This window comes from Pempheris klunzingeri, chromosome 3 (genome assembly GCF_042242105.1).
Source record: "Pempheris klunzingeri isolate RE-2024b chromosome 3, fPemKlu1.hap1, whole genome shotgun sequence".
Classification (NCBI taxonomy): domain Eukaryota; kingdom Metazoa; phylum Chordata; class Actinopteri; order Acropomatiformes; family Pempheridae; genus Pempheris; species Pempheris klunzingeri.
In genome coordinates, this window is record NC_092014.1 from 3,741,346 (window position 1) to 3,768,401 (window position 27,056).

Sequence of the window (27,056 nt, forward strand, 5' to 3'; positions counted from 1 at the left end):
TAAAAGTTCACATGAAGCAGTTTTGCAGTCGAACGTCTCAGAGTTACTGTTGCACAGTTTTCGGAGCGCCGAAGAGGAAGGAAGAAGGCGGAGAGTTTTGCTGTGGTTTGCTGTTTCTGGCTGAGTGAAGAGGTGACAGCAGGCTCGCCGGGCTGTCACAAGTTGTCTGGTGTACGCTTTGTGATTGATTCTCATTTTCTGAATTTTTGTCAGCTTTTCATAGGTGTAGTGGGTCTCAACCTGTGGACTGGGACCCCCCCAAGAGGCCGCAAGAAAAGACTTTATGAGATTAATGAGAAAAAGATTGTTTCTAAGTTATTTTTACTTTTCTCTTCTTAGAAAATATTCAATAATGTAGGAAGACAACATCAACCCATACATTTATACAACCTGTGATTAGGCATCATAAGTTTGCTTGGCAAGTTAGGTAGTTTGAATTTATGTTGCAAAAGAAAAAACCCCAGCAAATTCTTTCTTAAATGTACTCTTTACTTCTATTTTTAGTCCTCGTATTACTCAAAAACCCCACATTTCTCGGCAGTGCTCATTCTTGTGAAATTGGTCGCAATGAAGAAACGGCCGAACCAGAAGCTTTCTTACAGAGAAGCCTAGAAATATTTTTGTTCCATCATTTTAATAAAAAAACAAAACAAAACACCACTATTAATATATATTGTTGTGAATGTAGAAATGACTAAATGAAACAAGGCTGCAGCCACGCTAATGCTAATCTGTGATGTGATTGTATGGCATTAACATTAATCATGAAGGATGTTCCAATACCAATAAGTATTTAGCATGCCAGTGTGTCCCAGCACAGGACAGGTCAAAACACCTGAAGCACCATAAAAAAACACTGGAAAAACTATTTCCGAATGAACGGAGAGTTGCCAAAACTGTCTTTGTGGGTTTTATTCATTGCAAAGAGGAGCAAACAGTATCAGAGTGATCGTGCAGCATGTTGGAGAAGCTCAGAGCAGCTTCAAACTAACTCCCTCTGCTGAAGAAGACCTTGTGATACGATTGAAAGCTATGCAACAAACTAGTAAGTGGGCCAAATTTCAGGCAGACTAGTGAGCTCTCCAGGCTCCTGCACTTTGCCAAAATAGAAGAGCAAATGCAGACAACATTTTTCTACATATTAACCAAGTGATCTTGCTCAGGTTGCTACTGGTCCTTATTAAATATCTCACAATCAAACTATAGAGCTACTTATTATTATCAATAGCACAAAATAGGAATTATTTACGAAGAATTATCTATAGTATACACAGCTGATGTTGTTTTACTCTGAAATAAAAGCAGATCATTACCGGAAGTATAACGTTCAGTGCTGTGGTTTATTTTGAAATCCGAGCCAGGAAGTGTGATCATTTGATGCCGTGTAGTTTGACACTAAGTGACAATGGGTGGGCAGAGCTGCGACTGTGACAACGTCAAATACATCCAAGTAGCAGCCGCTCATAGACAGAACATGAGAGGAAGTGTGTTGTGAAGCAGCTGCAGCGCATTCAGAGCAGGAGAAGCTATAAAAAACGAAAAAAACCAGTGATCAGGGCTGGTGGGGTTACTCAGTTATCCTGAGGGGTGATCAGTTATTCTGATTATCAGCCTGCAGTCATGCACATTCACGAGCTGATAAACGAAGAACAGGGATGATCACGGAGAGGTGGTGATGATGATGATGGGGAGCCGCCACGGAGCCAATGAACATGTGGATTTTAAATGAGGGCACCAAGAATATGGTTTCAAGGCTTCGTGGAATCTAAATAACTTTTTTTTTTTTTTCTATCATGCATAAGAGATGGCTACGCCGCAGGTTGCCTGTCTTGGTTGTCACCTTCTTCATCGTTCTTTACGTGGATTTCCAATTACGCACCAGCAGTCTCCCCCAGCTCAGTGCCGCTCGCCACACGCCCGCCGGCGCGCTTCACCGCTCCATCCAGCAGGCTCCAACACCGGCCCAGGGCGCGCACAACCCGGCTAGAAACAGCAGCAGACGCCCGGCCTCGGGACGTGCACATGTCACCCGGCCGAAGCTGAAGCTGGAGGACATCTTCATCGCTGTGAAGACCACCGGGAGGTTCCACAGGACGCGTCTGGCGCTCCTTGTGGAGACGTGGATCTCCAGAACCAAAGCGCACGTGAGTGTCTCCTCTGCCCAGAACTGTTTTATATCTTATGTTCTTTAGAAATGTGAATAAGTGTTGATCTCCACGTGACCACAAAATGATAAAAAGATAATTATGATATTAATAATTGGAGGGATTTTAGATGCAGTTTCAGTCTTGACTAAAAAAGGATGATTTATAAAGTTCGTGTGTCTCGAGATTCTCCTGAACTTGTTTAAAGTCATGATATGATCTGATCTATTTTCTCTTATTAAAAAGGAAAAGCACGTGACCCTCCCGTGCTGCAGGCCTAAATGATGAAATGAACACGTTCACTTCCTCTCGCGCTTTGAAGCTGCGCGTCCGATGATTGATTTGGCTGAATAAGTTTAGGTTTGAACTGATGTGAACAGTGTGAACTGGGCCCTGTTTGCTTCGTGCTGATGAAACCTGGATGTCAGCACGAAGAAGCACATCTTCAACCGGTTTGCAGGTCAAACATGTAAAGGTGTCCCACTGTTTAAGGGTTTAGTTTAGTTCAAGGACTCCAGTAAAGGAGAGATTAGATATTCTGACATGAGTGAAAGTTTGGGATATCTGTTCCCTTGTAATTAGTCCAGTTCTTTAGTCCAGGTCTTATTACAGACCAGATTTTGATCATGCAAGAGTTCTGCTATTAAGTGCTTTCAGGCAGCAGTGGCCCATTTATTTTCTCTCCCCATCCTCTCCTCCACTTTAGCTATTATTGAATTTAAAGTTGTTTTATAGGCATGAAATCTAAAATTGGCAAAGCAAAACTGACACTAACTCTCTCTCTCTCTCACACACACACACACACACACACACACACACACACACACACACACACACACACACACACACACACACACACACACACACACACACACACACACACACACACACACACACTGTCGGCTGGCTGGCTGGCTGGCTGGTGTTATACGTGTCTTCTCTGCGAGGCTTTGCCAGCTCCAGTTGTATCTGTGAGTGATGATAAGTGGCTTTACCAGGAACATTTGTTTATCTCAGAGTTTCAGCTTGATTCTTTAAAATCTTGCCAGTAAAATCAGAGTTGGATCAAAAACAACGAAAAGATTTGGTGTTGTTGGCCCGGAAATGATCATTTGCTGACAGGGTTGACAGCACTTGATGCTCAGATACAGCACGGGGAACAGGGTGAGATTTCACCAGAAAGGAAGGACCTACTTTTTTTTAAATACATGTACTTGTGTTCAAACACACACACATAAAACTTTGTAAGAAACATTTATGAAACTGAGTTTATTCTACTTCATCTTTTAGCTTCTCGTTTTTTCGGTCTCATGATCGTGAAAGACTTGTGAGGGAAGTGATGATTTCAATAAGAGTCATTATTTTAAGAGTGAAGGAGGAAGATAATCGACAGTGACTTCCTGTTTCTGGTTGAAAAGGCAAAACACAAGATTCTTTGCTTTGGGCAAATTAAAAATGATGTTTAAAAACAAGACCCACTTACATGTGCAGAATACATAGTATAGAAGAGCACACACACACACACACACACACACACACACACACACACACACACACACACACACACACACACACACACACACACAGAGGAAGCTTGCAGGCAGGCTGTCTGGACTGAGGGGAAGCAGCCGCCATGTAGCGACTCTGTTAACAATACTGAAACGGAAGCTGGTCATAGAACAGGAAGTGAAGATTGCAGAACAGAACAAACCCCATCTTACCTCCACCCACACACTCACACTCACACACACACACACACACACACACACACACACACACACACACACACACACACACACACACACACACACACACACACACACACACACACACACACACACACACACACACACACTCACAAACCTACACACACAGGTCACAAGGCTTTGCTCACTTTTCAGGGTGAAAAGTCATTTCTAACCAGCTTGGCAGCTACTGTCACTGTCAACAACTAATCTGCTGAGAGCCAGAATCAGGAACTGCCCCAACAACAACTGATTTGGGCCCAGGGGCAGTAAAACATGGCGATTATCCCCAACAGCCAGCTCTTGATCCCCTAAATCATTTTTAATACAGTGTCCAGGTTAAAATGACGTGCATGCAAGTAGATCTGTGTGCTTTCACTTGCAATGCGGACATGATGTTGTGTTGATGTTTGGCATGTTCATCATGTTCACCATCTTAGTTTCACATTAGCACAGAACAGCTGAAGATCAGCTGAGGCCCATGAGATTGTAAGTTGTTTTACTGTATGTGTGTCAATCAATCAAGTTTGTCACGGCTGTTCCCAGCCTGTGAGTCTCCCAGGCCAGTGTCGTAGCCCATCACCCATGTCAGTATGCTAACACTCAGCTGTCATGTGGTCTTCTCTCAAGCTATCCAGGACACTTCCTTCGTAAAAGAACGAAAAATGCTGTGTTTGTGGCCTCTGTGGTGGTAAAAGGTGCATTTAGTAGGTAATAACTGTCCTCTATTCTGATGCAAACACCTATTGTGCGTGCATGTTTGCATGCATGAAAATATGGTGACCTTAAACGAATCTCTAGTCTCTCAATGAAAGTTAAAAAAAAACAACAACCTGTTTCTCTCCCTGTGTGTTACAGGCTCCATACTTATTCTACTGATCCAACGGATCCTTTAAATCTTGAGTCAGTCACCTCATTTTATTGTAATGATGTAAATAAGAATAACTGTCGACATTAATGTTGGGGGTGGCTAAAGTCTTGTGACTGTCATGCCTTTGGCTGGATTCTCCTTGGCAACTGGATGAAACTACATAAATAAGTAATGAAATAATAAAATTATTTCCTCCATCTGCTAATTACTCTCATCATAGTTCCCCTGAGGCACCCCAAAATCCCCCCCCCCCGTGGAGCATAGTGAAGGTCCCGATGTCAGATTTGAGAGCCAGAAGAATCTCTGAATTATTGATCAGAAACCATATCAGGATATACTGCAGTCATTTTGGGCTACGAGGAGGTACAAATCTTACTTAATGGCCCTTTAACAGCGTGAAAAACAAGCTGAGATTTATGCATGTCTGCCCGACCTCAGTGATTTGTCCTCTCAAACTCTGTTTATGAGCCGCTGCATGCCGACAGTCTACCATGTTTGTTCCTCAGTCCAGGTTGACTGATTTCAGTGCAGGTAGTTTGCTCAGAGTTATGACCAGAGGAGAGGAAACTAAATGTGATGGTGGTCCTTCCTCGTGGCATGTTGCTGGTGGGTTACTCCTCCTCCTCCTCCTGCTGCTGCTCAAGTGATGGAGGGATGAAGGACGGGTGGACAAAGGTAAAAAAAAGTAGATGAAATTATTAAAAGATAAAGATTAAAACAGACTTTCTCTTAGAGAAAATGATGAAGAGCAGAAGATTAGTCACTTTAATGTGGACACACACCCCTAAAGCGTGAAACACTGTGCTGAATTCTGTATTGATGATTAGTAAAACCTCTGAAACTGAAGGCTGGCAGCTTGTGAAATCGTTTTTCATTTCCACATGTGCTCATGCGCCAGTGTAGAGGACCTGAAGTTGTTTCTAAGGCAGCTCTCTACAGCGTTATGCTTTCCTGTGGTGGAGTCTGGTCAGCACATCATCCACGTCGTGCTGCAGACCGTCTGATCCATCGCTCAACATGACACAAGCCGCTTCGAGAAAATGTCGGTGGCAGCTGTGATTTAGCCTCTCTGTCTTCTAACATTAACTCATGTGATATTCAACTCTCAGGTTAACTTGGTCTTTTGGTGTGTGTGTGTGTGTGTGTGTGTGTTATTTTCATACATCCATTGCTTCTGCACCTCACGTAGGCAGTGTTACCATCTAGTGAGCACAGGGTCTTATGGGTAGCTGCTACAGTGTGTTTTATTTTGACAGCCAGGTAGGTTTCTTGTTACATTTCTTTCAGCTGTAGTGAATCAAAGGGGATGTGTTGGACTGGAGAGCTTGTTTGTTTCATGTGTTGGTGCTTGTGCTTTGCTCTTTGCCTCCTTTGTTGGTTTGGTTTGCTTGTTGGTTGCCTTCCTTATTCCTTAGACACCTGCAGGGTTGTAACAACAAGTAACGGCTGATTTTGCTGTTGACTAATTCGGAAATTAATATTTTAACATTAAAAAGATGTGAAGAGCAATCGATTACATTGTCCAAGTAACTTGCCCAGTACCTATGATGACATCTTTCATGACAGAAGACCCATCCTCTGATGAGATTTGGTTGAAATCTCTTGAAGACATTTAGATCAGAATGTATTGTCACACTAAACCTTGCTGTGACCTGAAACCTGAAGCCAGGCACCACTTTAATGACCAAGCTTGCTGATTTTTGTCCCCAGATGGACAGGAAGTCCTCACAATGTAGAGCGTAAACAGGCCCACTGCTACTCTAGCACACTGATACATGTAATTACGTGCATGCTTATAAGGGCACGTTGATTTGATTCTAACTAATTCTAACTTCAACCCTAAAACTAAGACTAAACAACCTTTTGAAGAAGTTAGGACTGTCCTCACTTTCCTAAAAATGTTCTCACTTGCAGGTATAAACTCAAAGGTAGGAGAACAAGAACGACCACACACACATCTGGATGAAACAGCAGCTCTGTCGCCCCCTACTGGATTACTGCAGAACAACATCTCTCCTCTCTGTCCCCAGGACTTCTTTCTGATCTATTTGACGATCAAAGGGTTTATGAAATCACAAATATTACCATCCATATAAGACAACAGACCACTCGCCTTTTTTTAAAAAAGGTTTCCTCCGATGAGATTTTTCTAATCTGATCATGTAATCCAGGGATTACAGTCATTAGCTTGAGCTGCCTGTCAGGCAAGTCTGGAAAGCTTCTCTCTCACTGCACACTGCATGTCTCTTATTCACACACACACACACACACACACACACACACACACACACACACACACACACACACACGTCACACACACAGTGTCTCTCTGTGGTGGGAAATTCAGTTTCACACCCTGATCACTACTTCACACTCTAACCTGACTATCTCTTCCTTTCCTATCTCTGTTTCTTTAAAACACGCCCACACACAAACACACACACACACACACACACACACACACACACACACACACACACACTCACACTCACACTCACACTCACACTCTTCTGCCTGGGTTAAGTCACGTCTCATGCCTTCCCTGTCAGTAACTACACACAAATACAATATGTTCACTACATTTTAATCGTATTTAAGGTGCATTTATCTTATTTATTGAAAATGCTTATAGTTGTCATCATTGGATATACATGTCCTTTTTTATTAGACAGGTTTGGAGGCACAACTTAGTAAACTGATGAATTCATGAAGGTGTTTTGATTGACACAAAAACTTTTCCTCCTCATATTGGTTCTTATGTAGAAAGTTTGGTGACAGCAAAAAATAGCCAAAGCAGGAACGTCCCTGTCTTCACCTTCTGATCTTTACAACCAAAGGCAGCTGAGGTCCCATGTAAAATCTACTTCTTATCCCTGCTTTGCTTCTTGTTTTTGCTCTCATTGTTTTGTTCTTGTTCTTCTTCACGTCTCATCTCATCGTATCTAACATAAATACGATATAAGCCTATATTTTGTAGTCACAAAGACAGCTTATCTAAAAAGCTTTAAAATTTATGTTTGCAACATTTTAGTATTTCTGTATTCCAGCCAGACACATCGATACCTTTCCAGGAGTTGAATAAAACATGAGTTATGGTTTGTGTTTATCTCATCCAACGGGTGATTTGTCCCGCTCTGAGGTTATTTAGTGCCTGCCTGGCACAGAGGGTCTAACACATCACGAGGTTCAGCCTGAGTGTGATGTTGTGTGTTGAAATCCCCTGGTACAAACCTCCCCAGTCTGACTCATGCACCATACAGATGTTTATCTCTTGAGTGAAGTGTCTGCCAGATGAAACTGGTGCAGGATTCCAGCTGGGTGTCACATTTTTTAAATGTTGGTGGGTTTTTTTTTGTTTAAGGAATTGGGATTGATTTTGCATTTGAGTAAATATGCATATGTGGTTTTTCTTTGACTTTACTTACCTTATCACATTTCAATCATATGTTCTAATTGATTATGTGTGTGAATTCACAAAGCCACCATGCACCTTGATGTTGCTGCATACATATGCCAATAATTCTTACTTTTTATTATTTATTTTTTGGGCAGCTCTAATAAACTTACAAGGCAATTTTATCTATTTTGAATTTCTTTACAGTTTAAATCATATTAAAGTTGCAAAAAAAAGAGTAAAATAAAGTTTTTACAATTTTGCACCACCAGAGGTCAGTGTTTATCTATCTATCTATCTATCTATCTATCTATCTATCTATCTATCTATCTATCTATCTATCTATCTATCTATCTATCTATCTATCTATCTATCTATCTATCTATCTATCTATCTATCTATCTATCTATCTATCTATCTATCCCCTCTGACCACTCTGGATAATAAATGTGTGTGTGTGTACTTCTCACAATGAGGAATCTTGTTTTTGTCACCTGGAATTTTCTCCATTCAAAGCGATATTGATCTCATGTGTATTACTGTGTGCGCTCACTCCTAAATGAAGGTGCTTTCAGGACGTTCTGTCTCTAATATCCAGGAGGATGCAATTAAAGCTGGTGTATTTACTGTAAATCTCTTTCTCTCTCTTTGTGTTTTTTTTTTTTTTTTGTCTAGACGTTCATTTTCACAGACGCGGAGGATGAGGAATTACGTTCAGAAGGTAAGCAGCAATCTCAAAGTCTCAAATTTAGATTAAAGCCCACATACTGAACGGCCAAAAGTATGTGGACATGTGTGCCTTTAGTCTAGGGCTGTCTGTCATGGTTTGGGCTAGGTTCCAACTTTGTGGCAAAAATATGTTGAAGGCAGCTTCCTGTTTCAAGATGAAAATGCTGCTATAGGCACAAAGCTGAGGCTGTAAAGTTATAACAGATAAACACACTATTTCCTTACACTTTCGCTGCTGTGCTTTTGGTTGGAACAGCTACACCTACAGTATAATCATCTTTGGAGAGCATCCAGCTGTACGAATCAAACCCAGATCTCCTGCCCTCTCCGTCTCTCTCCAGGTCACAACATGGTGGTAACAGACTGCCAGTCAGATCACAGCCAACAGGCTCTGTCCTGCAAGATGTCTGCCGAGTACGATGGATTCATGGCCTCAGACAAGAGGTGAGGCAGATTAAAGTCCATCCCCGTACCGCTCACTCCGGATTTATAGATCGGATTAAGATTACAAACTTTAATGATCACCGCGGGGACACGGGGCTGTTGCTGCAGGGCAGTTTACACACATAAGAGTATAGACGGCTGAGAATTACTATGGGGGAGAGAGTCTTTGAGGTTCTTTGCTTTTGTTTTATCATCGTCTTTGTTAAGGAACAGTAATCGTGCCAATAACTGAGTTTCCCAGAGAACACCTGTCAATCAGTTTGGACAATACAGAAGTCTTCTCCTTAGATTTGTGCAAATCTTAAGTTGCTGAATCAGGTATGACTGATCACAACCCATTTAGTTCAATCTCAACAAAGATATTTACCTGCGATGGACACCAGTAAGTCTCTTGTTGTTTCAGATTATACATGTGCTACACTTGCAGCCCTGACAGCTATCTATAACATAACATTAAATGTCCCAAGATGAAGAAAAGTGATGGTTCTCTACACCCTTGCGTGCTCTATTTCTATTTCAAAGACTATTTTTAAGACCACACAGCTTTCCCCGTGTCTACTGCAGGAAGTATATTGGAAATCAGGCATGAATTCTTTTTTTGTGCTCATGTCAGCAGTCTGAATATGTTTTCCAGGAAAATTTCATATTTTGGTTCACGTTCAGCGCTCTTATAGCTTTATTTTTGGCAGCAGCAGGCAGCCGTTTTTTAGAAACAAGCTGTCAAAAGCTCAGCTTATAAATCAAATCAAATGAGCATCAAATGCACAGACAGACAAAGTTAACAACTAGCGAGTGATCATGCTGGAGCATTTAGCAGCTATGGCGTCAGATATTTTTCTCAAAATGTATTGTAGACCAAACCCAGAGCTAAAAGCAGAGTGAATATTGGATATAAATAAGCCACATACACAGATACACACCTCCAAATCATTCTATGTATCTTGTAGGCTTCAAAATGGCAGTTCACAAACCAGATTAATAATTTCCGCAGCAATTCTAAAAACGTGAAACAGGATGTGTTTCGGGAAGGCCCCGTCCTGTGTTAGATGGCACACTGTGAGAGATTTGAATTTGTTTGACTCGATTTCAGCTCACGATCCTGCTAAAGACTGCCACACAGTTTACTGGACACTGTGCTGTTGATATTCCGTCATATATCTGAATTTGCGTAAAATACAATGAGGCTCAACAGCTTGTGTTTGGTGTGTGACTAAGGCTTCGACCGCTGCCGTGTTATTAAGACGGCAGAGAAAACCAAAGAGCGAATCGGATTGGCTCCCGGGCCCATTTTGTTATTTGGACTGGAAGGAGAAGTGAGGCTGTTTGCCTTGGAAGGAAGCCTCTCGTGTCATTTGTGCCATTAGGAACAAGACAGCACTTCAGTTTGGTACCAGAAGCTTTGTAATTTGGACTCTAATGTTGCAGTGAGAGTCTGTTTGGTTTTTGGAACGAGGCTTCGACATCATGTCCCGTCATTAAGGTGGCAGAAGAAATTATTAACAGCTTGATCACTCGCAGAGGAATACAGTGAAACTCGTGCTATATGAGGACGACAGGACATCTGGACAGACAGAAGAAGACTGTTTCCCTTTTGGAAGAAGTCTGATAAAATCCTCCAAACTCAAAGTTCACTTACTTGCTTTTTTTTTTTAGACTGTATCTCCTGGATTTGACCCACATCTGATAACCAAAGGTTCCAATCACCCCTCGTACCATCATTTGCTATCACGCGACTGCAGTTTCTAACCTCACAGTAGGTGATGACACCTTAGCAAGTATTATGCCTTGAAGAAGGCAGTGGGATGCTGTTGAAAGTTCCAGATAAAGGTGGTAAGAAGGGCTGGGCAATATACACTGAATTACATGAAAATGTAGTCACAATTTCCAAGGCTGCCATGACTCCAGGCATCCTCTCTGGTCTCTGGTCTCCATGCTACGACTCCAGGAGTGAATTTAATGGTCTGCACGCTGATCAGAGCTCTCAGCTTGTGTTTGTTGCTCGTGAGAGATGAAGCTGCTGGCGGGAAACAGAGTGCGGATTCTGCTTTGTTCAGCCTGTCCCTACCTGTCGGGCGTCTAACGCTAGCTGTCTGCAGATATCAGACGTCTTGTCAGGAAATATAAACCTCAGGAGACGGATTGGTTCTACAGACTTTTATTTCTCTGCTAAAAATGTTAATGAGAGTAGATGTCTGATCTCTGAGATGGAGCGTCTGGGCTCTGACTGTCCACACGTACAGTAGCTGTGTGGGATATGGATGTACGTTCTGAATGTGTATAATGAAGACAGCCTCGGAGGCGGTGCCGTGTTTTTATTCATGCTCAACTGCACATGAAGTCCTAAAGACTTATATTTTAATCATGTTTCACTCTTGCTGCATTTTGTGGAGGAAAAAAAAAATCAATCCGATTCAGCCGCCAGCTTGAAAAGAACTGAGGTTTTTAGTTTTTGGCAATATCACCCAGCTGTAGTAGTAAGTAAACATTGAGTTTATTACTTATTTTTTTAATGGTTTGAGGAATTATTTCCTATGGGAGTTTTATATCTCCTCCTGTGAGCACAGGGTTATTTAGTGTCAAATGGATGCACTGAAATAAAAACTCAGGCTAAATAATATACCAGAAACTTTTGACTTTAAAAACAAAACACATTATACAGCAGCTCAGGCAAATTTTCAAGTCTTTTGGAATCGTAGTTGAATTCATTCTGTGCAAGAACGAAACCAACAAGGAGGAAAATGAGTGTTTAAGTCTCTCGATCTGCCTCGCTGCAGAAATTACCAAGAGGAACGCAGAGGAGCCGAGAAACAGTTGTTATATTTCAACTGCATCTTCTGTCTGGCTCCTCAGGTGGTTTTGTCATGTGGACGATGATAACTACGTGATCCCGGAGGCCCTGCTGTCCTTGCTCTCGGCCTTCCCCCAGGACAGCGACATCTATGTGGGCAAACCGAGCCTGGACAAGCCCATCACTGCTCATGAACTACTGGAGGGCAACGCAACGGTACCATATCACAACGTTTAGATAACTTAACCCACACTGGTGCTTTTAGATTTCTTGCCAGATTCTTCTCAGACTGAATCTGGTCGTAGCTGCGTGGTAGGAAACAGAAACATATAGGTATATAAGAGTGTAAGTACCTCTACGTTTTATACAGGATTTTTTACTATAAATAAGAAAAAATGCCTTTAAACATAAACACTATTTTGTGATAATGTTTTAAATGTGTCCGTTTTCGCTCTAAAAATGTCATTTCATTTTCCAAGAGCGTTTTTTGGCAGGATTGGAAAAGCCTCTGAAGCAGAATTTACACCACAGCACACTAAAGCTTCCCTCAAACCCAGACCGAATTTAATTTATGTTGACCGATAACTCCTTAAGGCAGGGTGATGCATTACTGTCTTTCACCTAACTCCACAGATTTATTTTGTCTTGCTGTCTTACCCTCTGAGGTTCTTCACCTCCTTTTCCCAATCCTGAATTCTGTCCTTCCTTCTTCTTCCTTTTCACTGATGACTTATTTTTTTCCATCTCACTGAGGCAGACCTGCGATGTAACACAAACACTGATTCTCAGGAATCCTCCTGTTGCCACTTTGTCTATCCTTTGTTTACTTGTTTCTTTGTATTTTTTATTATTTCTACTTCATGCTTCTCTGATGCTGTACTGCGGAAATAAACTCTCAAACCCCACCAAAGTCCTTCCCTGAAACCTGTGGACAGGTGACCTACATGCCACTTGTACCCACATGCAACACTTTTTTGTTATTTTAACTACCTGAGGAAAAAAATCTTTATGATATTCCTTTGGTTGTATTTTCATAAATTCAGGAGCAAACCCAAGTGAGTCCACAGGTGGACGTAAAAACGAAGTATGTGACACAACATAATCATTCACTGCTTCACTTGTAGGCCAGTCTACAGATATTTACTATGCACATCAGTTTCTCTCATCAAAAAGCTTCTGTTTCTGAAAAATACCTCATCATTGTCATTGTCTCTTTACCATCCAAGTCTTATTATTCTTCTCTTGGATGAGCAGTCAGTCAATAACTCCATAGGCACACGTTCAAGCTTCATTACATCTCCTACTTCCTGCATTGCATGTGGGGAACACACACATCACATATACACTGCTACTATTGTTGTAAAATCTCCTCATATTGACTTTGACTGGCCCCACAGCGCCTTGTTGCTGGACTCAATGTTGATTGAACATATTGTGCTTTTGCTAGGAATTAAATTACATCCCAAATAGGTAGTGCCATCCCGTCTCTCTACTGTTTAGGTACACGTTATCGTAGTCGATTGAAATGATGACCAAAACTGTGAAAATATACCTCTTCCTGTCATCCATTGTTCCTTCACCCTGCTTTTGATGCTGCGCTCTGATGCCCTGAGGACGCTAATGAACTGTAAAACAAAGCTGAAGCATCCTTTTATTGCTTTTGTGCCAAAGTCAGCAGACCATCCAGGTTAACCACTGCCACGGAAAATCTACACTTTCCAAATCCATACTGACACTTTTCATCTTCTGCTGAAGGGACATGAGGCACATATATGTCTGTCTGTGTGTATGCCTGTCTGTGTGCATGTCTGTGTGCATGTCTGTGTATAGGGAACACAGAAAACATGCATCTCTGTGGCTTTTGTTCACATGGGAAAGATTTTCAGACCCAAGAGGATCAATGAGTGATTAGTGTCCTCTCGGTATATTGATTGGTGGTAAAAAGCACACACACACACATACACACACACACACACATGCACGCATGCATGCACACACACACACATAAACTGCAGGAGGTCGATATTTTGTTTTTGGAATACACACACCCAGCTATTCACAGGTGTGTGTGTGTGTGTGTGTGTGTGTGTGTGTGTGTGTGTGTCATTGAGTGCACATGCTTTACAGTAGAATTAATGCTCCTATTGAGTTTAAGTGCATCCTGATTCCAGCAAGCTCCCTGAATAGCATGTCACCCCTCCACCCTCTCTCTCTCTCTCTCTCCCTCCTTTCTCACTGAACTTTTCAGTCTCTCGCCTTATGTCTTGAAATTACTCTCTCCATCTCCCTCCTGTCACATTCTCCACTCTGATTGCACCCATTTACACTAGAAAATAGATCTTTATTTATCCTTGCTTCCTAACTCCTAACTCTGTTCCCATCATTCTCTTTCACTTTTCTCTTTTCTCCCTGCTTTTCATCGTCTCCTTTGCTGAGATTGGATGGGTGATGGAGGAAACAAAAAAGAATGTCAGGCTCCTCTGTCTCCTCATCTCAGTTTCTTACATTTTGCTGCCTCTCTTTTTCGATTCCCTGTCTCTATTGTGAGGCTGAGAGGAGGATGTGAGGGGAAGAAAGGAAAGGAATGGGAAGTACGGGAAAGGGTAGACTTTACAATAAAACAAAGAAGAGTTAAATTAGATTAAAACAGAAAGAGCTTAAGGAAATAAATGTTAAGAAAAGGTAGTAATGACATGGTGGAAAGGAAATTAAAGGAAAGGAAAGGAACATCTTTTAACATAAAAAGGAAGGAAATAGATGATGAAGATCCGTAAGGAATGAAACGGATAAGAAAGGAATCAAAAGGAGGAGGATGACTTGGAAGGAAGACAGGAAGGAGCAAACACCAAGGCAGGAAATGGGAAAAGAAAGAATGTAAGGAAAGTGGTAAACAAGTTAAGAAAAGGAATGGGAAGAGGGGAAGGAAGAGAAAGAAAAGCAAGAGATGGAAGGGCAGAAGGAAAATAAAGGATATAGTAAAGGATAGAGAAGTAGATGAAAGGAAATAATAGCAAAGAAAGGAAGAAAAATGAGGTGTGGAGAAAATAAACTGATATGTAACCGAAAGGAAAGGCTGTAAAGTTGAAGGAAATGTCTGATGAACAGAATAAAGAGAAATGACAAGGGGAATTAGGGGATACACAGCATAGCAAAAGGAAAGTAGAGGAAAGAAACACGCAGCGTCTAGTCATTTGTTCTGCAATCACGGCTTAGTCGAAACTCCTAATCTCACTTCTGTGAGGAACACACAAACAAATCACTAGATACATTATCCTCTTGTAAAATATCACCTAAACTGTTTATACAGTGGGGAAAAAAATAGCCGAGCATCTGCTTGAGAAATGGCAGAGAGTTAGCAGATAAAGACATGCAATTCATAGCAGGCTGGTTTGGAAAAGACCAAACAATCAATACAAGTCTGAGGGGAAAAAATGTTACACTTTATTATTTAGGCCCAGTGAGAAAAACTTCCTCTGTATGACTTATGTATTAGACTTTGTATTATGTGGAAGATATTGTGTCAGATTGGCAAATATTCCTAATCTTCCTCTGTGCATGTATTTCTATACTTTTGTGAATACAGGTTTTATGCATTTTAAGGATTAGTTTAATTACTCCCATCTAAAGACGGTGATACATTATATTATGTGTGTGTGTGCTTGTGTGTGTGTGTGTGTGTGTGTGTGTGTGTGTGAGGGTTAGATGTAAAAGCAGACAAACGAACATGAAAGCAAACACTTTGCAATAAAGATATAAAGTTAAAAGGCTCTTTGCATGAAGGTTACACTGCTGTTTATATAAACTAGAATAAAGCTTTCCTGCATTTGACAGAAGAGCAGAGATTATGACAGATTTGAGCAGCATCATTGTTGGGATATTGATGATGTAGTTTATAACAGTCAGAATTCAGAAGGACATATTGTGTTGTTGAGTTTGTATAACATTTGGAAAGTGAGCTAACGGGCATCCGACACACACATGTTTCTGTTTCCTTTTGCCTGGACGTATGTGTCGGTTTATCTCTCTCTCTCTCTGTGTGTGTCTGTGTGTGTTGTCACTCAGAGGGAAGTGCGGTTCTGGTTTGCAACAGGAGGAGCAGGATTCTGTCTGAGTCGACGGCTGGCAGAGAAGATGGCTCCATGGGCCAGGTATTAATGACATGATACTCCCTGCACGTGTGTTTGAGTGTGTGTGTGTGTGTGTGTGTTGTCTTTACAGGGACCAAATGACCAAATTAGTCAAAGTCAGAGATTCCACAATAAAAATATATAGGTTTTGCATTCATCTCTTTGGAGGGTGCAGGCTCCTTCATCTCACTCAACTCCTTTAATGTCCATTGAAATATTTTTCGCAAAATGCATTTCAACTTAAAAACCAAACAATGAAAATCAACTTAAAGTGACTTGAAACTATTTGTTTTGTCAAAATGATGCAATAGCTGCTCGACAGAGCCCCAAAAGCCAAAAATAAGAAAATAAAACAAGTGAACATAGATGTCACAATTTCCAGCAAACATTCAAGAGACCATTGGAATCACATAATGGATTGTATGACAAGAGAGTTTGCCACCAACAACATTTTCAAAAGAGTCTCTTTCTCCAACTGCATGAATCATCAGAACTTTGACCACTAATATAAAGCTGACTAAATGTTCACATTGATGAAACGCCAATGTGATGTAAGTTTCAAGTCTCTGCAAGTTTGTATTTATACTGCCCTCAAAGAGCTGAGACTAATGGCCGCCCAGGGATAGAGGGAGGGGAATCAATCTAAGAATTTACAGCGTTCTTTGGAAAAGGTCAGCAGTAAAGTACATGCAGGAAGTAGCTAATGGGCCAAAACATGCAAAATCACCGATATTGTACGTTTAGGATGAAAGTTGGGCAGTTTTACGGTTTTTCTTTTTGCAAAAGTTCTACCTTCATACCCAGAAAGTAAATAGGGGCGCTAATATGTTCGTATTCCAGTGGCTCCCGGTTTGAGGAGACGTCGGCGACAATCCGTCTTCCTGACGACTGTACGGTGGGCTTCATCGTGGAGAAGAGGCTGGGCATCTCCATGGTCCACTGTCCTCTGTTCCACTCCCACCTGGAAAACCTGCTTCTCATCAGCCACAGAAGTATTCCACACCAGGTGATGACCACACACACACACACACACACACACACACACACACACACACACACAAATGCATGCATATGCTCTTCTTCTTACAGTTGTGTGTGTTTTCTTCACCGCACTGCAGGTGACTCTAAGCTATGGGATGTTTGAGAACAAGATGAACTGCATTGAGGTGAAAGGAAGGTTCTCTAAGGAGGAAGACCCCTCCAGGTTTGTCTGTCCCTCCTTTAACTCATGATATGAGTCACATACCTCTGCCCACATCATTCTGTAGTGTCTTTGATCAGTACTCCGCCTCTAGTCAGCAACATTTTGGTTGTTGTGCACAGATATGTGAGTATGATCCATGTTTAGACCTTCCTCGTTCTTCTTCCTCTTCTGCTTCCTTGTGTGTGAGACGAGTGAGTTGTTAAATTGGCTCTAACTTCAGATGTGGAGTTAATGTATTTTCCTGTTGTTCCCAAAGGTTACGAACCCTTTTGTGACAAAGCTATAAAAAGAAGGAAAACAAAGGGTCAGATAAGACCCAACTGTGGAGGGCGCTGCTACAGGAAACATTATCTGATGCAGGAATTCGACACTGCACCTGTTCACGCTGACTCACTTACAGTCAAAGGCGAAGAGAACACAAACAGGGATTTATTCATGTTGTATCTGTAGCTTTAGTGGATCATGACATATCAAATTGATCTGGAATGAATCTGCAGATGCTCCGGTACAAAATGAAAATAAACTTTTCTCTGGAGGTCAGTTTTTGAGCCGTGACAAAGACCACAATGTGGCCTGCAGGCTTATTCTTAGAGAAACCAGAAATGTCTTTTGCTTTGAGATATCTAACTGAAGCAGTTGTTGATGACTCAGCAGTTAATGACAGTGTAAAACAATCAATAAAATAGATTTTTCATCACTTAATAATAGACTGATCAGTCCAGTAGTATGCGAGATTAGCTGTGGACAAATAGATACACACCTGTACACATGATCCCCTCCAGACTTAACGCCAGGCAGGTATCTTCTGTGCAAATTTGGCTTGAAGGAGACACTAGATTAGAGGTCAGAAAGTTGCCAGAAAATTGTCCACAGCAAATTTAATGTCATTCTAAAAAGTATTTCATGGCCAAAAGTATTGGTCAAAGGGAAAATTTGACACAATGGTGGAGCAAAAACAATAATTCTTGAGGACCAGGATTATACTCACACTAGTTGTTGGAAGTGTGGAATGTGGAAGTAAACACACCAAAACCTTAAAGATCAAATATTAATAATCAAATATTAAGCACAAGTCCCTGCTGCCGCTGCATGAATAGTCTATCTTGATTGTTTACTACAGGCGTATAGAAATCTGCAGCACTCAGTTTTTGCTGAGTGATGAGATGGTCTGACCTGAAGCCGTGACACCCCCGTAGCTCCAGTTCTTCTTGTTCTCTGCTCAGTCAGAGATAAAAGCAATTTGATGTAACACAATGGAACAACAGATGTGTTTGTCTTTCCCAGTCCTCGCCATGACTGGCTGTAAGAACACATCACCACAAGCGCTCCTCAGTGAGTTCTTTCCATTTGTTTCCATCCACTGGTGTCGCACAGAGTTACACTCAACATCCCTGCAGCCTTAAAGGAGCAGGTCAAACAAAGTTGGTCAGTTTTCTAAACATAACCTTTTTTTCCATGTCTTCTATTTCTTGATTTATAGGATAGCACATGTGTAGAAATTAGGGTTTTTTTCTATGAAGAAATCAGGTCAGCATCACAAAATGGATTCGGAGAAAGACTATAAATCTTGTAATATGAAAATGCACTCAATAATAAATGACAAGAAAAGATAAAAACAAAGTTGTGCTGATGCTATATGTTTGTGCATGAAACCTCATTGCTAAGATGTTTTCACAGAGCAGCAATTTTTGAGAGACATTTTATGTCCCACAGCTAAAAAGTGGGGTTAATGAGTTTCTGGCTTCTGAAACTAGAAGCAAAGCTTTTCCAACCATCTTAGAGCTTCTATATGCAGCCACTTAGCTAAAAAGGCTGTTGGTGTGAATAATAATCGTAGAAATTCTAATGAAAAAGTGTTTAGAAATATTGAAGGTGGATACAAAGTAATGGGAAATGGGGCAGATATTTCTCCTTTAAAGGTAAATGCAATGTGAGGGAAATGTCAGTAAATCCTTTAAAACCAAAACGGTGTCTAAAATGATTCCTATAAGCGTAGCTCATAACAGTTGATGTAATAAAAGCAGAGGCCACAGTCTCTCTCAGGGCCAAAACATTTATGCAGAATAAATTCAAATCCTTCAAATAATCCAAAATAATTAGTAGCCTACTTTCCACCTATTTTGATTGAAACACTTTTAACAAGTTTTTGAGAACAAACAAAAAGCAAAAACATAATCTCCTTGCCGGAGGTAAAAAAAAAAAGCATGAAGCAGCATAAACATTCTGGTATTATGATATTAATGTATGACATCTTCATTAGGAGCTTCTGCCAGGTTATTTTTAGCTGCTTAAGCTTTCACTTTTTGTTTTTTTTTTCCCGTAGCAGCAGTGTGTTGTGTGTCAGTGCTGTTGCAGTCTCTACTGGCTGCTGATAGAGGACAATACAAAGTCACAGATAACTTAATGTCCCATCAACTCCTGCTGGAAACCTGACAGTTCACTGTGCATAATATACGGACTTGGAATAAAAGTAGCAGGAAACAATAGAGTGGTTCAGTTTTGTTTAGCTGGAATCTGTGTTGTGAAGGCTGCGGAGGGTCTGATTCAGGGTCACCACAGACTCTGACCAATAAAATAACCCTGTCAGTGTGCACAAGTAGTGTTGAGCTGTTTTTATTATAGATATCTTGGCCAGGAGATGATTATTTAATTCCCACAATGCACATTCCTGGATAAATTCAGCTACTCTTATTTGTGGACATCCTGGTGACCTTATGCTGTCTATGCTGAACGACCTTCGTTCCATCTCTCTGCTCATTTCTTTTTCTGTCTGTCACACTGTCAGCATCTGTAAACAGTTTTTTCCTCCCTTACATTAGGATATCGATCACCGTTTTGGTAAATTAACAACATAATGACATGTGCAGTGTAATGTATTCATGGAATATGCAAACAAATACTGCATAGTATCATTTAAACTACTCACACGTGGAGAATAAGGCCTTTCAAACATTACTAACACTGAGCAGTTTTCAAAACCAAGCATGCCACTGATTTATTATTCATCACTTGTGTCTTCTACAGGTTTAAGACTGTCCACTGCATGCTGTATCCTTTCACCAGCTGGTGTCCTTGAGCTCTTTTATAGAAGACGACAAATTCCAGCTGGGATGAGACTTTTAAATCTGCTGGATGAGGAACTCTTCCTATGTGTTGTCTAGATGCTGAGGATGGATTTAATTTAATGGAACAGTTTGAGATGCAGACACCAGAATTGGAGAGTCAGGAAGAAGAAGTGAAGCCTCGGACATCAGATGATCCAACAGTAAAAATCTATCGTCCTCAAGTTGACATTAACAGGATCTTGACTATGAACTGAAGAGGATTTTCTCCTCCTCCTCTTCCTCCTCCTCTTCCTCTTTCTGTTGCATGAAGACAACAGAAAGTTTTTGCATCTTTACTACTGAATGTTTTTGCTTGTCTGGAGGAGTTTATCTGTGGGAGTGAAGCACTTAAGACAGGTCAGCACTTGTGCCTTTCACTGAAAATGTCATGAAATTGTAGATATTTCTAAAATGTACATGCATCTCTGTGGAAATTGATTTGATTAAATTTAGATTTATATGTTCTTTGTTTTAGTCTTTCTTTATGATTTAAGTGACTCATCTACACAGAATCTGCACCTACAGTTACCTTCAGGTGGTTTTGGAGGCTGGACCTACTGAATTCATTTTAGTTTTTATTGATTTTGAGTGTGTGTGTGTGTGTGTGTGTGTGTGTGTGTGGTTATGAAGGGGATGGTGTCCTTGTGCCTATGAAGTCTGCACACAATGAACCATTCTGACCCACATCTCCCTCCTTGTCCAAACCTCCTGTCCTCCCTTCCTCACTTCCTCCCTTCTTTCCTCCACCCCTCCATCTGTCTCTCTGTTTACTCGGTCTTGCACCATCGCTGTGCTGGCTCCTCCAAGGCCAAGGCTGAAAGTCCTTTTGCCTCAGTTGCATTTCTTTCATGTATTTTATTTTTTTTTTTACCTGAAATTAAAAAGAAAACAACAAACGACTGACGGTGTCGAACAAGATCACCCCACTACGACCTGAAAAACTAGCTCGCAGTCGCAATCGCAGGCAAATCTTATTGAGCTGGATGGATCAGGTTTAGGGCAGGAATATGAATCACACAATGACATGCACAGAATTAAATGTAACTGCAGGAATAGGAGGCAGAGGCCACGCATAGAGAGATGACACGGTGCTGCCAGCCGCCCGCAGGTTGCTTGTTTGCTGTGAATGGAGACGTGATGAATACAGATGTGATGCCGAATGCGTCTGGGGCTGACCTTGCGTTAAGTGGATGAAAAGTGGTAGAGAAGGTGCAGGAATAACTGTGTGGCCCTGACACGTCTCCATGAGAATACTGAGATCATCATGTGAAGTAATTAACACGGGTGTTTGAATGCGAGCCGAAAGTTCACTACGAATGCAGAATCACTCTACAGAATGAAATACTTTTATATTCATAGAATTCTTTCTTCTTTAATAAAAAGGTAAAATGATAAACAGCGTTTACAAGATGTGTGACCAATGAGGATTAGTGTCACTAGTAGTTGTTGATCATTTACGTTTAAGATTAACTGCTGAATTGATTTGAAAACCTGACACAGTATTGACTCGAAAAGTTGTTACAGCTAATGTCTTAGCAAATAATCCCCTTGTTTCCACATCAGGCAGTTGAAGTTACATTAGCATCATTAATCTGGTGTTTTTCTGGCGACCGTAAATTCAATATTCATTTTCTTTTTTGCTTTGTTTTGTTCTCCACCAACTGTGAGAAAACATCTCTTTAACTGCAGAATGTTGCACTTCTCCCCCTTTTTTTTTGTTTTTTGTTATCAGAGCATGCATTTCTGGCTAACTGCCATATCAGAGCCTCCAGATGTACTGAAATCACAATATGCAACTCACGTGTGAAACTGTTTTTGTAAAAATGGCCAGAGGCAACATGCATCAAGGCGGTTTGAGCATTTCATCTCTTTTTGCACTCTGCAACTTTAAGTGAGGTCCTGTGTTTAATTGATCTGATTACAATCACTTCAGTTGATACACTTGAATGGCAATTAAATTGGTGTATGTGTTGGAATGGGATTAGTTCAGTCTTAACACAATTACGACTCCCAGTAATGAGCAAAGAACCCATATGTGCACCGGCGTGTTTCAGTTCTCCACCTTTAATACACTCACAGCGGCTTTTTGCTCTTACCTTGACTTTGCTGACTAATTTAACATATTTTAATGTTTTTAAAAACAAAGCAACTCTCTTGAAATCCTCTTCGGAAAAGGAAGGCCAGGCCGAGGCTGGAACAGAAAAAGTTGCCTAAACGAAAAGATGACAAATGGACAAGACAGTACTGAAAAAAGAAAACAATGCTAGAAACGGGAAAAGAACAAAAAAAAAGAGAAGAAAATTGAATAGTGAATCAATATGAACGTTTTCAAAGTATCTGTGGTCAGGAAACAAAGAGTTAGCATGGTGGCTAATCACTTTTTATGTCTCTTTGGCTGAGATCACAAGTTAATTAGCTCATTATGAGAAGACAACAAACCAATTTCCTGCGATCACGACTTAATTTTCTCAAGATTGTTTTATTTGTTTGTTATATTGGATCTTTGTCTCTTATCTTATTTATTTCTAATGTGGCGGGCCAAATTAATACTTTGGGGCGATAACGACATTTGTAGGAAGAGCCGTGGAAAAGCTCTGTGACTGGAAACGGGCATCTTGAAATGAAGCACGCTGGCTGCTGTAGGTTGTGCTTTTAGTTGTTTTGCTGCAGATATTCTGGAGACATCAAACATGATGGTAAAAAAGGAAAAGGCTGACAGAGGCTGAAAATGTTCTCAGCACTTGTCCGATCTGTTCGCAGCAGCTCATAATGAACTTGCTAATGATTTACGGATATTAATCTAGCAAAAGGTGCAATCTCCCACATTGCACCTTTAATGACTCTTTGAAATGCACTGTGTATGTACATCCTGCATGTGCATTAGCACGCTCAAGGAGCTCGCCTTGTGTGTGAAAATTATGTTCCTGTATCCTCCTCCCCTGTGTTTATCTGTGTCCCTTGTGCAGTAGATTTATGACCTCTGCTGTCCATAAACAGGACCAACTGTGGTAGCAGAGGACCAGGTCAATTGGAGGCAGAGTGTTACAGCTGTCAGAGGAACGCTCTCTCTCATCTCCTCTGTCCATCACATTAAATCAACCGGGCCTTGTAAAGGACAGCAGAGCAGAAAGGGTGCCTGGGAAGAATACAACGATGGAGGAGGCGGCAGACGGAGAGCAAAGGAGTAAGAGGCAGGTAGACGTCAGCCCGGAAAGAAGAAAAAAAAAAACACAGAATGCAGAAATGAGACTGATTTCATTTCACTGAATTACTTTTCCTTAAACGATTATCCCAAAATCTGATACACGAGTAAATGCGTTTGTTCATCCGCTGAGTTATGAAAGTCATCAACAAACCAGCGTTTACTGCACAGCAACTGTATATCTTAACCTTACGCCACCCACTGTTCCACATGTGGGATGCTAACACTATGCAGACCTTTCTCTGACTGCTAGTACTGTGAAACTTCGCTAAAAGAGTGTGGGATGAAGTTGTCCACGTGCTGTTCTGTGTGTGCGTCGCACCATACAATGGTTTTTTAGACAATAGCGTGCTTCCAACTTTGTGGGAGTTTTGGAGAAGGTTCTTTTCCTGAGGTAAAGTTTTTCCTTTTCTGAGTTTTGAGTGGAGGAACTTGACTGACCTGCACAGAGCCGCGACCCCGACCCCCATCCAGTACCTTTGGGATGAACTGGAACATCGAGCCAGACCTTATCGCCCAACAGCAGTGGCTGACCTCGCTAAACCTCATGTGGCATGAATGGGAGCAAATCTTTGCAGCCAGGTTCCAAAATCTGGTGGAAAGAAAAGCGGAGGCTTCAAAATAATGGTCATGGGTTTGGAGCGACATGTGCAGCGATCACAGATGGGTGTAATGATCAGGGTCTACATAGCTGAGGCCATGTAGTATACATGGATATGAGCATGACATTTTTTAGATATTGAGGTCAGTTTTAAAAGAACCTCTTGCTGGATAGATAATCCAGGCACAAGTACAGAACAAAAACATGGTGTTTCTGAGCTTTGAAGGGTTTAGCGAGTCAATTTGAAAACCCGTGGAATCACCAGCACCTCTTTGGCCGCTTCAACATGGACTGGAGCAGCATCTGTGATTGTATCTGTGATGGTGGAGAAAGTTCAATGTAATTTTTCAGCATGAAAGCTGAAAACAAGACCTCCAAAAGATTTTAGAGACAGACTCTCCTCATCTGTCTTCCTGTTTTATTCAGTCTGTCGGTTCTGCTCTCTGCCATATTCAAAGAAGCTTTATTGATGGGGATGTCAAATATTAGTAATACTGCAGATATACAGTCTGTGTGCTGTTTCTGCCTCTCTCCAGCCTGCACGTCTGTCTCTGTCTCTGCTTTTGTGTTTGTTCTATCCTCAGCCTCCTGCTATTAAAATCTCCTGTGATTTTTCAACGTCAATCTTGTTATTTCTCTGTTTCTTCCCCCCCCTCCTTTTCTTATCCATCATTTTTTACCCTCAAGTTTTGTTTCATGTTTCCATCTTTTGTTTTCAGCCTCAGTTGCTTCATCGCTCACCATCTTGCTGCCTTTATCCCTCCTTATCGCCAGGCTCCTGCATGTGCTAAGCTTAATGGAAAGATGTCAGGCATAGCAGGTGTGACTGTGCTGCCAGCCATGATTTCTTTTGTTTGTGTGTGTGTGTGTGTGTGTGTGTTTCTGTGACACAGGGCAGATGGTCAGATGTGGAACTGTAAACATCTTTGTCAAATTTAGAGAGTTATGCTTTAAGTTAGTACATATATGCACTTTGAAGCTCAGTAATTGGCAGGTTTCATCTTGTTTGCTGAACTGAACTGTGTTTCCCGTCATAAGAGGACGTTTACCTGGCACTCCAGGAAACCAGTTCATCCGCCCGAGGAATAGTCCAGCACATAACCACCTGTAAAAACACAATATGTTGTTTTTATACTTTACTTTTGGACAAACAAACAAAATCTAATGTGTTACTTATCCTCGCTAGCCGTTTCTCTGTTTCAAGTCTTTATGTTAAGCTAAGCTAATCAAATGCTGATGGCAGCTTCATATTTCCTGTACAGATATGAGAGAGTCTTCTTATCTTCTCGTGTAGCTTTCAGCAAGAATGCAAATGTGTGCATACTTTAATGTCAAACTATTCCTTTAAGACAGGGCCAGCTGTAGGGCCTCTTCTCCCCCATATCTTCACTACCCACTACTCATTCCTTACCTCATAAAACCAACCCTAGCACAACGGAGTGGTGCACGAAGGATGTGGCTTTAGAACCAGACATTTGCATTTTTTATTAACGAAAATCCCCTCGGTTGCATAATGCAACATGCTTTTTGAATTTGTCGAGATTTCAACACTCCTATAACTCTCATGTCGTCTGAGCCCTGGGATATGAGGGTTGCTACTTTATGGCAAATGATATTATCATGACGTTATTATTGTATATTAGCCAACAATCTGATAGATCGATTAAGATTCAGAAATACAAAGCATGTAAAGTAAATCAAGGTAGGGTGGTGATATGACAGCACTGACAAAGGTGATCTAATAGGTTAACAGCTTATTAACTCTACTTATGATTAATTACTCCAAAAAAATCTGCCTCCATATCAGGAAATCTGAGGTTGTAAAATCATACGACTGACCATATCAGTAAGCCACAAATATTTTGAATTATAGATAAGTGTAAAATGAAAAAAATAAATAAATGAATAATAAAAATATCCCACTGCAACTTATTGAAAAATAGCCACAGCATGCAGCAGAAACAGCAGCTCACATTCCTCCTCTCGGGGAAAAGCATAATTTCAGGCTCGCACAGTGAAAACAAGGACCAAACGAAAATCCACAGCTCTCTTGGCCTGATCAGCACATGAAGATAATACTTTGAGATGAACAAAAAGGGAATATAGAGTGAGTAGGAGGAGAGAGAGAGAGAGAGAGAGCGAAAGAGAGATCAAAAGATAGTTACTGTGTCCCAATTCAGGGGATGGATCCTTTGAAGTCCGCAATTCTAGATCAAATGTGTCATAATGGGTCAACAAGACCTGTCCTATTTGAAAGGCTCCAATAAATGGGGCCAAGATTGCAGCCTCCTTTCGGCTGACAAGAGCAGCGGATTCTTTTTAGCCCTTCTTATGAATTTTACCCTGGTTAGTCAGTAAATAGCAGCTTCCTGCTTTACATGACATTGTTGTATTTACAGCCCTTTAGGTGGTCATGCAGTCGCCAGTGAACACTGCATCGCTGCTTTGTCTTTGAGAGGTGAGGAGTGTGAAGCTGTTCGCCAGGCGCTGATAAAAGAAGCAAAGCAACACGTGCGAGATGGTCGAGAAGAGAGAGGAATAGATTGGGAGTGAAGGGGGAAGCGTGGAAGAGAGGTTCAATTGGGAAATGGTGTAAAGTCCCTTAGGCAGATGGCGAGGGGTGATGGGAGAACCCCCCCCCCGTCCCATAATGAAAACACCACAAAGCAGAGAACTCCAGCTGTGAACGGCACCAAGGGTACC

At 41.2% G+C, this 27,056-nt stretch overlaps 1 protein-coding gene across 1 annotated transcript; it reads left to right on the plus strand.

Annotated features, from left to right (window-relative positions):
• The first annotated feature begins 1,511 nt into the window (after positions 1–1,511).
• Positions 1,512–21,015, plus strand: mfng (MFNG O-fucosylpeptide 3-beta-N-acetylglucosaminyltransferase). Its single transcript, XM_070828424.1, has 8 exons — positions 1,512–2,144; positions 8,830–8,875; positions 9,225–9,327; positions 12,178–12,331; positions 16,178–16,263; positions 17,083–17,248; positions 17,361–17,446; positions 20,471–21,015. The coding sequence occupies exons 1-8, from the start codon at positions 1,794–1,796 to the stop codon at positions 20,520–20,522; spliced, it is 1,044 nt and encodes a 347-aa protein (XP_070684525.1). The 5' UTR covers positions 1,512–1,793; the 3' UTR covers positions 20,523–21,015.
• Positions 21,016–27,056: the final 6,041 nt, after the last annotated feature.

Bases quoted from the DNA above. Each gene is read 5' to 3' on its own strand.
- mfng (XM_070828424.1), top strand. From the start codon at position 1,794: ATGCATAAGAGATGGCTACGCCGCAGGTTGCCTGTCTTGGTTGTCACC. The intron at 8,876-9,224 runs GTAAGCAGCAAT...GTCTCTCTCCAG, and splicing joins TGAGGAATTACGTTCAGAAG to GTCACAACATGGTGGTAACA. The intron at 12,332-16,177 runs GTACCATATCAC...GTTGTCACTCAG, and splicing joins TACTGGAGGGCAACGCAACG to AGGGAAGTGCGGTTCTGGTT.